This window comes from Dysidea avara, chromosome 1 (assembly GCF_963678975.1).
Source record: "Dysidea avara chromosome 1, odDysAvar1.4, whole genome shotgun sequence".
Classification (NCBI taxonomy): domain Eukaryota; kingdom Metazoa; phylum Porifera; class Demospongiae; order Dictyoceratida; family Dysideidae; genus Dysidea; species Dysidea avara.
In genome coordinates, this window is record NC_089272.1 from 50,017,320 (window position 1) to 50,029,442 (window position 12,123).

The window sequence follows — 12,123 nt, forward strand, 5'->3', positions numbered from 1 at the left end:
GAAAATAGCACTCTGGTGTGGTCTCATGCCAAATACAGCACTTGGCTTCACCTCATACTGTATTAGTCTCTCCCACACCCTTGTGCTATTCTTACCATATTGCATTTGTGGTGGTGCTTTACCAATAGCAATTCTGTATACTTTTATTAGGGATCGTGGAGATTTACACTTCCTTACAAAAACTATTGACCAGAAACCAGCTTCCAATAATATGTGTATGGTATATACCTTGGCAGTATTGGTGAGGTATAACCAAGCCCAAGGGTACTTCAATACTACCCGAAAATGTTTCCAATAAATTTTCTATATTTATTCAGTGGAAGTTTCTGTTGTCTGACAGACTAAAAGACTGACTGACTGACTGACTGACTGATTAATGCATTCAGAATGGCCAAGGATACAGGTTTGAGTTTTTTTACTGCTATACTTTGCTTCAGCCCAACAGGTGCCTTTTGGCATACCACAGTATGTAGTATGTACTATGTACTGCATACTGCATTCATCATGGACTTATCTTTGTCCTTTTTTTGTCCCATTATCTTCACTGAGAGTGCAAGATGTCAATTCACTATAGCATGTAATGGCTTGCATGTTTGTAACAGGAATTGTCCGCATTTATTGTTGTGACTGGATTGATTGCAGAGGTGCATCTCATACTTTTTCTTATTCTGACCATTACTGAAAATGAAGTGGAATGGCCACTCTTCACTTTTCAGTAATTCATGCAGTGCTTGGGGAGTACATTCAGATGAAAACATTAATTCTAGTGCCTTCTTTCTTTTGATGTGGTATGCATGGGTTTACTAGTCATAATTATGATTCAAAAAGTTTTAAAGTATAAGTTTTGTTTTGATTAGGGATAATAGAATAACAGGTAGTGAAACAAGGGAGGTCACCTACACCTGAAAATATATGCTAGTGGTGCTAGTGGACATTTAATCTGTATTTTAGTCTATACCAAAGACTAAATGTTCACTAGCAAATCTTCAAATGTATGCAACCTCCCTTGTTTCATTGTTTTGATCCCTAATTAAACTTTAAAAATTCTAATTTTTCCTATACTTGTTGAATTAAGTATGTTCTTGCAATTGCAGCTGTAGGACTTAACTCCATCAGCATCTTTAGGCACATTCAAGTTAGTGATATTTCTCATTCCCAATGAACTTCCAAATTTGGAACTTCTGCAGTGAAGAATTGCTTAGCACACTGAACAAATTGGAGTTAGTTATGATACAAATATTTTTTTGTGTCTGATATTGAGTTAAAAGCCTGTAATGTGTGGTGTAAATGGGAGGATTGTAGTGTTATTGCCGCATGTAAATTACTCACACTAGTGGCTGCTTTAGGCATGTACTTTTACTTTCTTGGTTATGCAACTTGCTACCGTGAGTCTTGACAATGTATTTGTATGTAGTGTATGTAAAATACTTACCAAAAGCCAACTTGAGGCTGCTATTTATCAAAGCAACAACTGCATCCTCAAATACATCCAAAACAACTCTACCAATAGTAATGTGTAAGTCTAAAGTTAATAATGAATGACAACAATGCAGCACATAACAAGTACTTACTATCTACTTGACACTGCAAGAATGTATTTATTTCTTCATATCGATTCACAGTTGCAGTTGCTTGCTACATGAAAGTGTTGTTAGCTAGCTTAGCCATGACTATATGATGCGTCCCTACCATTTGAGCATCATCAACAAAATCTAGTGAACTTTTGAGTGCTGTGTTGACAGTACTGTCAAAATTTTGAACACTTTCATTCACTTGATCATTGAACACAAAGGAAAAACTAATGCCAACACTAAAAAAATAACAATGCAAGCCTTAAATTAGCAAAAGGTACCAAACTGTAAACAAAGAATTGATCAATTGCATGAAAACTTACAACAACACTTGAATGCAGCAAAATAGTGCTATGCAGAATATGACACATCTTTTATCATTGCGGTTTTGGTGCATTGACCTCCTTTGATCTCTATCTCTACATTTATATGTACCACAATGCCAGCAGAAACAGAAGCAGCAACCAGTAATGAGAAGCAGCAGAGCAAACAATGGTCCCAGAGCAGTAACAATAAGTAAGTGTGCCCACCACTGTCCAAACTACAACAAGAGTAAACACACACTTACATACTACAAGAAGTTCATTGATAACTTTTTAAAATGGATCAGTTACATAATGACTTTGCCTCATTCAGTCAGACCAATGACATGCACATATATACTGATTTACATGCAGATATATTTTAGTACACTTCTGTCCCACTGCAGCCCTACAACAAAGTAAAAAACTCGGGAGTATAATACTATGGTAGTTAAGCCCCGGGAAAGGTAGTTAAACCCCAGTGCATATATGGAAGACAATATTATTATAATAATATTACACATTAAGTGCATTCAAAGCAAATTGAAGCCTTACACATATAACACTACAAACTCAGCAAAAATTGAAACCATACACATTTGTAAAACTATATAGTCTTGTTCCCAACTACCCACGTGCTCGATCCCGTAAAGGTCGTATGATCGAGTGCATGGACAGCTGGGGACAAGACTAGTAAAACTACAAGTTCAGCAAAAGTTGAAGCCACATGGTTGTGTAGCCTTATTGATACATTGTTTGTGAACTTGACTGCTTCAACGCGTGGGATAGAAGACAATTAAACCCCACCTGCACTTGTAGGATATCTAGTTATCAACACCTCAGCCTTGGCTTCGCCTTGACCTTGGGTTGATAACTATGATATCCTACTCATGGTGGGGTTTAACTATACTGTATAACATATGCCATAAAATGACGACAGTGTTTTACTGTCCCCAGACAACATACCATAATACCAAGAGTTAATAACTCTTGATAATACAGTACCTGTAAAACTTTTTGGTAGATACATATTCACAATTTTCGTGGTTATTAAAGCTACGTACCATGAAATTTTAAGAGTAAAGTGTGTAAAAGAGTGTGACCTTCCAAAAATAGGCTAGTATTGAAAAAAATATGTGATATTAAAGGTGGCAGCCAAGAAACAGCTGCATGCATGCAACAATAATCATGTATTAACTTGTAATATTAGTTACAATTATAAAGTGACAGTGTAGCAAATATCATTGCAGCCATTTCTTGGCTGCCACCGTCAGTTCTGATATATATCACATCTTTTTCATATTAGCCTATTTTTAGAAGCTAGGAGACACACTTTTTCACAGTTTGCGGCTTTTTTAGATTAGATATCGTCTCATTTGTATTTGTATATGGCTCTATTTCTATTATTTTTACAAGATTTTATGTGACATTTTAGTGCAGTGTACACACGTACTTAACATAGGGATGCATACAATTATTATACCTCTGGTGCACAGTAGGCCAAAAAATACATATTTTCCCCTGCTTATTCACTTTTTAAAATAATGATCTTTATACAGTACATAGCTTGTAAAATATTCCTTACACTTATTTGTTAACTTATTTTTGGTAACAGGATCATCACCTGAAATGCAGATTTAATCCCTACTTTAGCTGTGCTGATTTATTGCTAATCATATAGGCTAATGTAGATTTTCTCTTCAATAATAATTCCCAGCCCTTCTTTCAGCACCTTATAATTACTGTAATGATCCATACTGGCTTGTAAATTTTACTTACACAATCACAATGTTGGAACTGGGGTCAACAAAATAACATAGACCACTTCCTGTTTACCACTTCAGTTTGTTAAATGTGGTTCTCAATTGGCTTTCAATTTGTACAGTGGGTTTTAACCTTGTGGCATATAATTATAATTTATGGCTTTCAATGTGGTAGCATGTCTTTCAAAATCAATCTTGATCTTTCAATATACCGTATAGCGGGTTTTTACCATGAGGACTTTAATCTCGCGTTTTGGGCACTTCGCAATATTAAAATTGGTGACATAAAATTATGGAGTTTTGTTTATCGCGAGGTTTTTAGCGCCTGTGAAACTGTCGTGTTGGAACGTTCAACAACAAACCAGGTGCTTGTTTGTAGATAACATCTTGCTAATCGTTTATTACAATTCGATCAATTGCTCGTTTCCCTACACAACACGAGTCTCTTCACCAAAAATCGCTGAACGTGGCTGCCCTACTCGTTTCCTGGCGAACTTCAGGCGCCTGCATCAATTCATCGTGGATACAAGTATAGATACAAAGAAACACGGCAAAGAACAAATTTCACCTTTCCATCTCGTACGCAAACATTTATTACGACGAGTAATAAATTCGCACGAGGAATTTAATGTCGCGAATTTGTCACCTCGCGAGATTAAGTGTTGCATGAATTTTTTTCGCAAGTAAATTTGTCTGCAAGAAAAACCCGCTATACGGTAGCTTTACTATATGCTTTATTCTGTTACAGTATTGCAGTGTTAAAATTTTAGGTAGGTATTTCTAACTGGTGAGTGCTGTATCTCACTAATAATAAAACCATAGTGACGTATACAAACCATGTGAGCTGCATGGGTTGGGTATTTATAGTGCTGACACCACTGACACTGAGGATTCTAAACATGCATGGTACAAAAGCAAAAAATCAAGGTATTACAAGGACAAAGTTGTTGCACTAACAATTTCCAACTTAACTTCTAGTTTGATCAGCAATTCAGCAGTGGTTTTCTAATTTCCTGCAGTGAAATATTGCCTTATGCATGCCAGATGATTTGAAGCCCAAGAGTTGGCCAGAGAAGACGAGACACTATTTGAAAGTGTTGAGCATGTGATATGCACATGGTTTGTGAGATTTTCTGCCTATACAATATTCCTGATGGACTATTTTTCACACATTCAATTTGGTTGTTTGCCTTCCATTACTACTCCATTCCTTTTTGCACCTGGCTGGTGCCATCCACATCACTCCTCAACCACTAAAGCCAATTTTGAGAAGGAAACATCGAGTCATTACTTGAGGCACTTGATCATTACACTTCTGAAAGCCATGGAGAGTTTGATGCATCTTTTGTATGCACAATCTGTAAGGATTGGTAGTTTATATACCATGCGTTTATGGTCACATGAAACTTCAAAATGTGCACATTTACACCCCTGCAGGCATATAGACTTCAAACCATAGGTAAGTATATACGTTTACAGTATACACCTACCTGGGTACAAATGAGTATGTAATATACAGTTATGTATACTCATTGAGGAAATTGACACTTATGCGTTTCATGCCTATTAATTTTGCAGGCCACAGTGGGTTAAATTAATCTCCCAGGCTAATAGCCCTTGCCGTGCCAGGTGACCAATCATCCCAGCTAGTTAGAGTTCACCCACTAGATCTCATATTGGTGGCAGCAGGTAACATTGCTCCTACATCTGTTGATATACACAGACAAGTTCTGGCCTCCTGGGTATATACCACATGGAAATATATGTTTTCTAAGTCCCACAGTTGATTGTCTACTGTGATCAAGCAGAAGCGCAACAAAAACTCTACCACTGTACCATGCTAAACGATGGAAAATTAAGAGGGTGTAAGCATGTTAGTATTTCATGTAGTGTGTGTTAAAATCATGACTCACTTGGTGTATTGCACTTAGTACATGTCTATACTGGGGCTGTAGTTTTTACTATCCGGATTATCCTGAACAAAGTCTTTCATATCCTACATATAGTGACATCATCACTTGCTATAAAAGCATTGTATATTTTGTTGTGAGCAAGTTTGTTTTACTATAGTAAAATAGAAATAAGCATAACACTTAAATGAAGAGTAAGTAAGTTTGTAATAATGTTTAACTGGATCAAGGAAACGTTAACATAAAATTGCTTCAAATTATTAGAAACTATCCTGATGGCATCAAATTACTATCCGGACAGTAAATTATAATTCAGATATCTGGATAATACGAATATCTGTTTCAGCCCTAGTATATACATGTACACCCTTCCTTCTCAGTCATCAGAAATGTACTGATGATAAACCACTTAGCTTTGCCTCAGGGTTATCAACAGTAATTTCCTCTGACTTCAATTCGGAGTCGAGGTGTAACTGCAATACATCTCATAGCCATGATTATATACTGTGTCTGTATGAATCTGGATGATTTTCAATTATCCAGTTACTGCACAATACACTTAAAATATTTGTGACTGGGCCTGCAAAAACAGGGCATGTGGACACATGATTTTTGCCTACATTTTCAAACTTTCATCACTCATAACATTTTGTACCATTAATGCAATTTTTAGCTCTTAGTAAGCATTTAATTGGTTTTATGATACAAGTTACAGAATGCAAATATTCTGTTCCAGTACTGAGATATGACCTGTAGCATGACAGGGTGTAGTTTGTGCCCACAAGCCCTGTTTTCGCAGGCCCGGCCCGATCACATTTATTGAATTCCATGTTCTCAAATTCACCACAATGATGGAAACTTTCCTAAAGGAATTAAACATTTAACATTTCAAGTAAGACAGAGCATTCAGTGCTCACTCAAAGTGTTAAGGTGAAAAGTAAATAGACTGTGCATGTATGAGTTTACTAACTTTAAACTGCTGTGGTCACCCGACCAAATGTATTGCAAACTTTAACAGTTAGTCTCTGCATGCACTGCTCATCAGAATAAAATTTATGCAACACAGTATAGCTATAATATTATTATGTGTGCACATGCCTCATACAAAAGGTATAACTCACGTACATCTCTCAGTATATCTCTAAATTCAAAGTTGCCATTGCTAGTGTGTTGTTCATCTAGATCTGACATGCATTTGGCTGTTGCAATGGGACTATCCACTGAAGAATTGATGACAGGCACAATTAAATCTGCACAGAAAAGTTACTTGTCGATTAACAGATACCGGTACTCAACTTTGATGTGCTCTACTTATCACCCTCATCTTTGATCACCGAAATATTACCACTCTGAAAAATAGGCTATTTTGCTAATGGGTGGGTGGTTTATTAACTTTATTTCCTTGATGACTTTAATAGCTAGATTAAAACCAGCAATTGCCTACTGGTATTAGTAAGCTCTTAAACTATCACATTCCTTGGGTGTGTATATCTTAGCTAATTTCATATTGCACTACTTACTGTATGGTAAACTCCCACTCCAAACACTACCAATGAAAGAATTTGCTAGCTTCGCCCAATTCTTCAATCCATTGGCATTGTTGTCACTTTTCACTTCTACACTGACCTTGCGGGCAGGTGGCAGCGGTTCAAACATGAGCGAGCCATTTTCAGCCAAAGTAAAATTGAGAACTCCAGAAAATGATTGTGCAGCTTCTTCAGCTTGTGCTGATAAGCAAAACTCCGGTACTGATGCTTGCCCAGCCAGTGAAATATCACAATCACTACATGCACCGCTGCCGCTTAGAACGGCGAGTAGGCACAGCCACAATGCGCCCATTTTTGATATCTCCCGACTGGGATATATACGTATCTCCACCCAATGCATGCATGCAATTACGATAAGGTATAGTGGTTACTTGGTGGTTACTGCAACCTATTATCCTACGTTATTTTGTACAAACAACGCATTTTGCAGGTGCCGTAATTTTGCACTATGTGTACAAAATAGGAGGTCAGGTTTTGTGAGTATACTAGCTTGGTGGATCCAGATGGGCACCTCCGGTGATCCGGATACCATTGTTCCAAGATGATTCGACCGCGTTTCTCTATAGATCCTTACGGCATTGTACACAGCGTAAAGGACTTCAGCGTAAACGTTATCCTCGACGTCCACACATCGGAAACGGTGGAGTCTATTCTAAGGAACGGAACGGAAAGGAATGATGGACTAAACTACGGAAAGGAATGCTTTCTCAGTTATCAGTGGCACTTCCAGCAGGTAATCAAACGTACCCCAAGAAAGATAAAACGAATTTAAGGATCGATTGTGGGTTCTTGTTGGTTGTCATTAGTAACGAAGTACTAATTGTGTGAATAGCTGACTCAGTGTGTTCATCTTCGGATATATCAAGTAGGGAACTTAATGCATGACTTGTTTTTACTAGTATGCGAGTTATTTTTTCTTACTTTGACTTTAGAATGTACAGTCTGAGGCCCAGCCTTCCTAATCTGTATAAATCAGTATGTGCATAGCTACACTACAAAGGAAACAAGTATGGTGGTGACAAGCTGAATCAACTCAGTCTAAGCAGAATCTAAAGGAATTTTGTGCAGTGTGTGAGGAGCAAACATTCAGATACCTCAAGGAGGCTATATTGTGTGAACATCAATGATTCATTGACAGAGTAGTGGACTATTGCCAGATATCTCAGCCTGAGTACTGAGTTGAATTCTGGATGGGGTCTATTTTACAGAATGGAATGCTTTCTGAATCAACTTGCAACTTGGCTAGCTACTATCATTGCTGAAATTGCATTTTATCAGTATTTATGTATACAAATTTTTCATAATGAAATTGATATCCCATTTTGATTTGTACTTCCACTTGCAACATATTTAAGAACAAGAAGCTACCACACTTTTAATTTCCAACCACTGTCATTAATTAACCAAGATCTCACTAGTCTGTAATTCACCTTATTGTAGTGATTTTATTAATTCATCTGTATGTTTTCTTCATTTTCCTTTGAAGTTGTACCAAGAGTTCATAATAAGGTGGAGAGTGTCTAACTTGAATGCATTCACCAAACACCCTGCTTAAAGTAACACCTTGGCCTTATTTCAGAACAAAGGCTTTACCTTCAGCAACACTAATCAACAGTTTTCTATCCCCAGTAAAGATATTGATTTGATGAAAGGTGAACTTTAAGCAGGGTGCTTGTACATGCCATACTGAGAGTTAGACACTCTCCCCCATACAAATATTATGAACTTTTGGTTGTACAGTATAGGTAAACAAAGATAAGTTTCTCTCCCATCTTATTCTAGGATTTCTATTGACTAGGAAAATTCAATTATTTGTATACAGGCTCAAAATTGAGAAAATATAAAGAAAGTGAATTAATATTATACAGTCAGTTTGCTTTTGGATATTTAATGTCTCCAACCGCAACAAAAATTCGATGAATCCATGCATCTCATCACTGGTCGTCTGAACATTCTGAAAGTGATACCTCACTCAATCAACCATATATTCTGTTTATTAGACTGAATAAAGTCATGATCACCTAGCCTTTTCATGTCACCAGTAACTTTCTAGTTAATTTCTCTGTGGATATAATCCTCTGAAACTGAAGAAATTGAGTGGTCTTCTAAACTATTTATCTTGTCAAGATAAGCAGAAACAACTGACATCCAATCAGCTACTGTATTGTAGTAACAAAACTTGCCTTGGTCATGCAATAAATGAATTGAAGAGACCTGCTTAATTTATCAGGTATACGTAGTAGAACAATCACTTAATTAATGTTCTATAATTAGCCTATTCCATTTTCCTGGAGGTTCCAATCTATATTCATTTGTTCTCCACTTAAATATGCTACAACAGTACTAGCGTCAGTCTTGAAATCTCAACTCTAGAGTAGATCCAATATACAGGACAGCCCGCACTGTAACAAATACATGTGATCTCACTGTAATTTCATGGACCAGCTGGACTGGGAATCACTTGAAAATAGATGAAAAAATTTAACCTGTTTTGTTTGAAGTGAAGCATGTGAAATGTTACACTTAAGAAATCCTAGGATTCTTAGGTGGTATGTAATTAATGTGAGTGTTCCATTTCAGGTCTGACTAGATACATTGAAATTACACACACATCCTGGTCCAAATCTCGTTTGCCAGGTGGCTACGGGCATGGCTTCACATGCAGCTTATAATTGAGATTTGGCTGATCTTGGAGTTTTGGCATTTAGCCTGATTCAAGGCTAGCAGTCAGACACATCCTTGAATTGTGCAACAGATAAAATCAGCTCACTATTGAATACGGCATTAGTCTACTGCACCAGCTGTTAATATATAAATAACTCCATGCATACACTTCAGTGATGTTTGCAGAATATACCCTCCTTGCGGTCTGCCAAAATATTTGCTCCTCACACACTGCACAGAATTCTTCAAGTTTTAATTCAGCTGGCTCTTTCCTGTTACCAGTATCTTCCTGCTTGCTTTATTTGTACACTGACTTATGACTTGAAAGGCCGGCCCAGACTGTTTCCTAAAGTCTAAATAAGAAAAACAGCTCACATAAAGTTCCCTTCCATAGATGAACCATGGATGAACATCACTGATACAGCTCATCCCACAATAATACTTCGTTACTAATGACAACCAACAAAAACCCACAATTGATCCGTTAATTCTTTTTATCTTATGTTTAATCACCCACTGGAGGTGCCACTGCTAACTTATAAGGGCAGTTTCAGCAATGGTAAGTTGCAAGCTTCAATTTGAGAAAGCGTTCCGTTCCGTGGTTTAGTCAACTTAATATCATACGAACATTTAGAAGGATGTTCTAAACTACAAAACCCCGTGATTTTGGAATATTGTTCTAAAGTTATGGGGCGGGAATTATGGAAGGATGTTCTATATTTTCTGGAGTAGTATACCACATCATATACTGACAGCACGTTGTTTTACTGTAAAGCGCGAAAGCACGCGGGAGATACTCGAGGAGGTGGTTTCCTAATCGTCTCGTCTTAGTAGAGGGGAAGATGGCAAATTATTCTATGATGGAAGGTAGACCTATGTACTTAATCTAAAAGGGTATTTTACTCGGGATATTTAACAGTGTGGTGATCTGTCTATGTCAAGTGAGAAAAAATCAACTCTAGTAAACTAACCACTAGCATCTAAATTAATGTGATTAATAGGAGATAGGAAGTGCATGATTTAGTTGTCTAGGTCCATTACATCATCTTGTAGTACAGTGTGTTAAGCCAAACCCTGCTTTGGTGGTCGCATGTGACTGAGAACTTATTCAGTCTGTATGTGTCTCAATATATAATGATGGTTTCTCTCTCGAGTGTGCCGTCACTACAGTGTAGCTCAAGCATGTAATGCACCTGTCAATGTCATGCTCCACCTACCTCCATTGCTGCATTGCATTTTGAGCCATAAACATTATTCTTTGAAATGCTTTTTTGTGTAGCAAGGTCTAATATTTGTTGCACAGATACCTTCGTCAGTGGTAAATCATTATGGATATAGAGCAACAGGCTCATTACATTTTTTAACAGAGAAACGCTGATAGTGACCATAAATCCAGAGCCAAGCTAAACTAAATTGATTAGCACTTTCATATAATTTTTTTTTTCATTTATGTATTTTCACCCATTGCCATGCCCACATGGGTGTTTTAACACCACTGTACATGTGTGGTTGCATGTGACGGTAGGCCGGCATAAAGAGACAAAAGCATTGTCAGAAGACTGTTGCACAGGTGGCAGTTCAGAGCTAATGTATTGATATATGGTGTGATTTTGGTGCGTCATGATTTGGTTTCGATTAATTTTTGTTTTACTTTGTAATTATTAATGACAATCACTGATCACTATTACTAGCTGTCATCGCTTGCACTACTGTTGTAAGAGTCAATGTCCACTTCAAAAGTTCCTGAATCTTCGTCTTCGGAATACTCATCCTCTTCATTGTCACCATCATCATTGTTATCATCATTGTTATCATCAGCAGAATGTGTATCACTATTGAACACTTCTGTAGCTGAAGTTACATAATCTGTAGCCTGGGTCAAACTTTTAAATAGAAATGCTTTCTTTCCTTTTAAAAAAGTCCAGGGCAACAGATTGGGATGAATACCGCATCTATGTATGGCAAGGCCATAAAGAAATATATTATAATAGTATGCATGTATGACGGTTTGGTGAAACTCAAGCTTGGAAATTTAGCACATGAAGCAGTTTGGTAGATAAAAGTTTGGTGCATTCATAAATATTAGACAGTATAAGCTAGATGATTGGTGATCAAAGTTTGGAAAATTTCCTTTGATCTGCCAATTCTTTGATCTGCCAATTCGCCAAACTTGAGTCACTCCATACTTTATCATTTACAATAATTTATGTCATTATTATTGCAATACACATGCCCTTGTTATATATAATGCATACGTACAGTGTTTTCAGCAGTATAAACAGCAGCAGTAGCACATGATAGTGTAGAATCTATGTCTAAAAAAACATGCAAGTCCATTATAAATTTAACATACGTACGAAAACAAA

General features: G+C 37.0%; 1 protein-coding gene across 2 annotated transcripts in view; it reads right to left on the minus strand.

Moving 5' to 3' along the window:
* LOC136267707 (prominin-1-A-like) overlaps positions 1–7,424 on the minus strand; it is a 54,387-nt gene extending 46,963 nt beyond the window's left edge. For both annotated transcript variants that reach the window (XR_010706721.1, XM_066062858.1), the window contains exons 1-6: positions 7,067–7,424; positions 6,672–6,796; positions 1,895–2,112; positions 1,690–1,810; positions 1,572–1,635; positions 1,433–1,522 (exon numbers count right to left, since the gene is read on the minus strand). Coding sequence is in view for 1 of the 2 variants with exons in the window: in XM_066062858.1 (XP_065918930.1) it covers positions 1,433–1,522; positions 1,572–1,635; positions 1,690–1,810; positions 1,895–2,112; positions 6,672–6,796; positions 7,067–7,385 (937 nt within the window). In the remaining variant the exon portion in view is untranslated. The remainder of the gene's footprint in view (positions 1–1,432; positions 1,523–1,571; positions 1,636–1,689; positions 1,811–1,894; positions 2,113–6,671; positions 6,797–7,066) is intronic.
* Between the last annotated feature and the right edge of the window lie 4,699 nt (positions 7,425–12,123).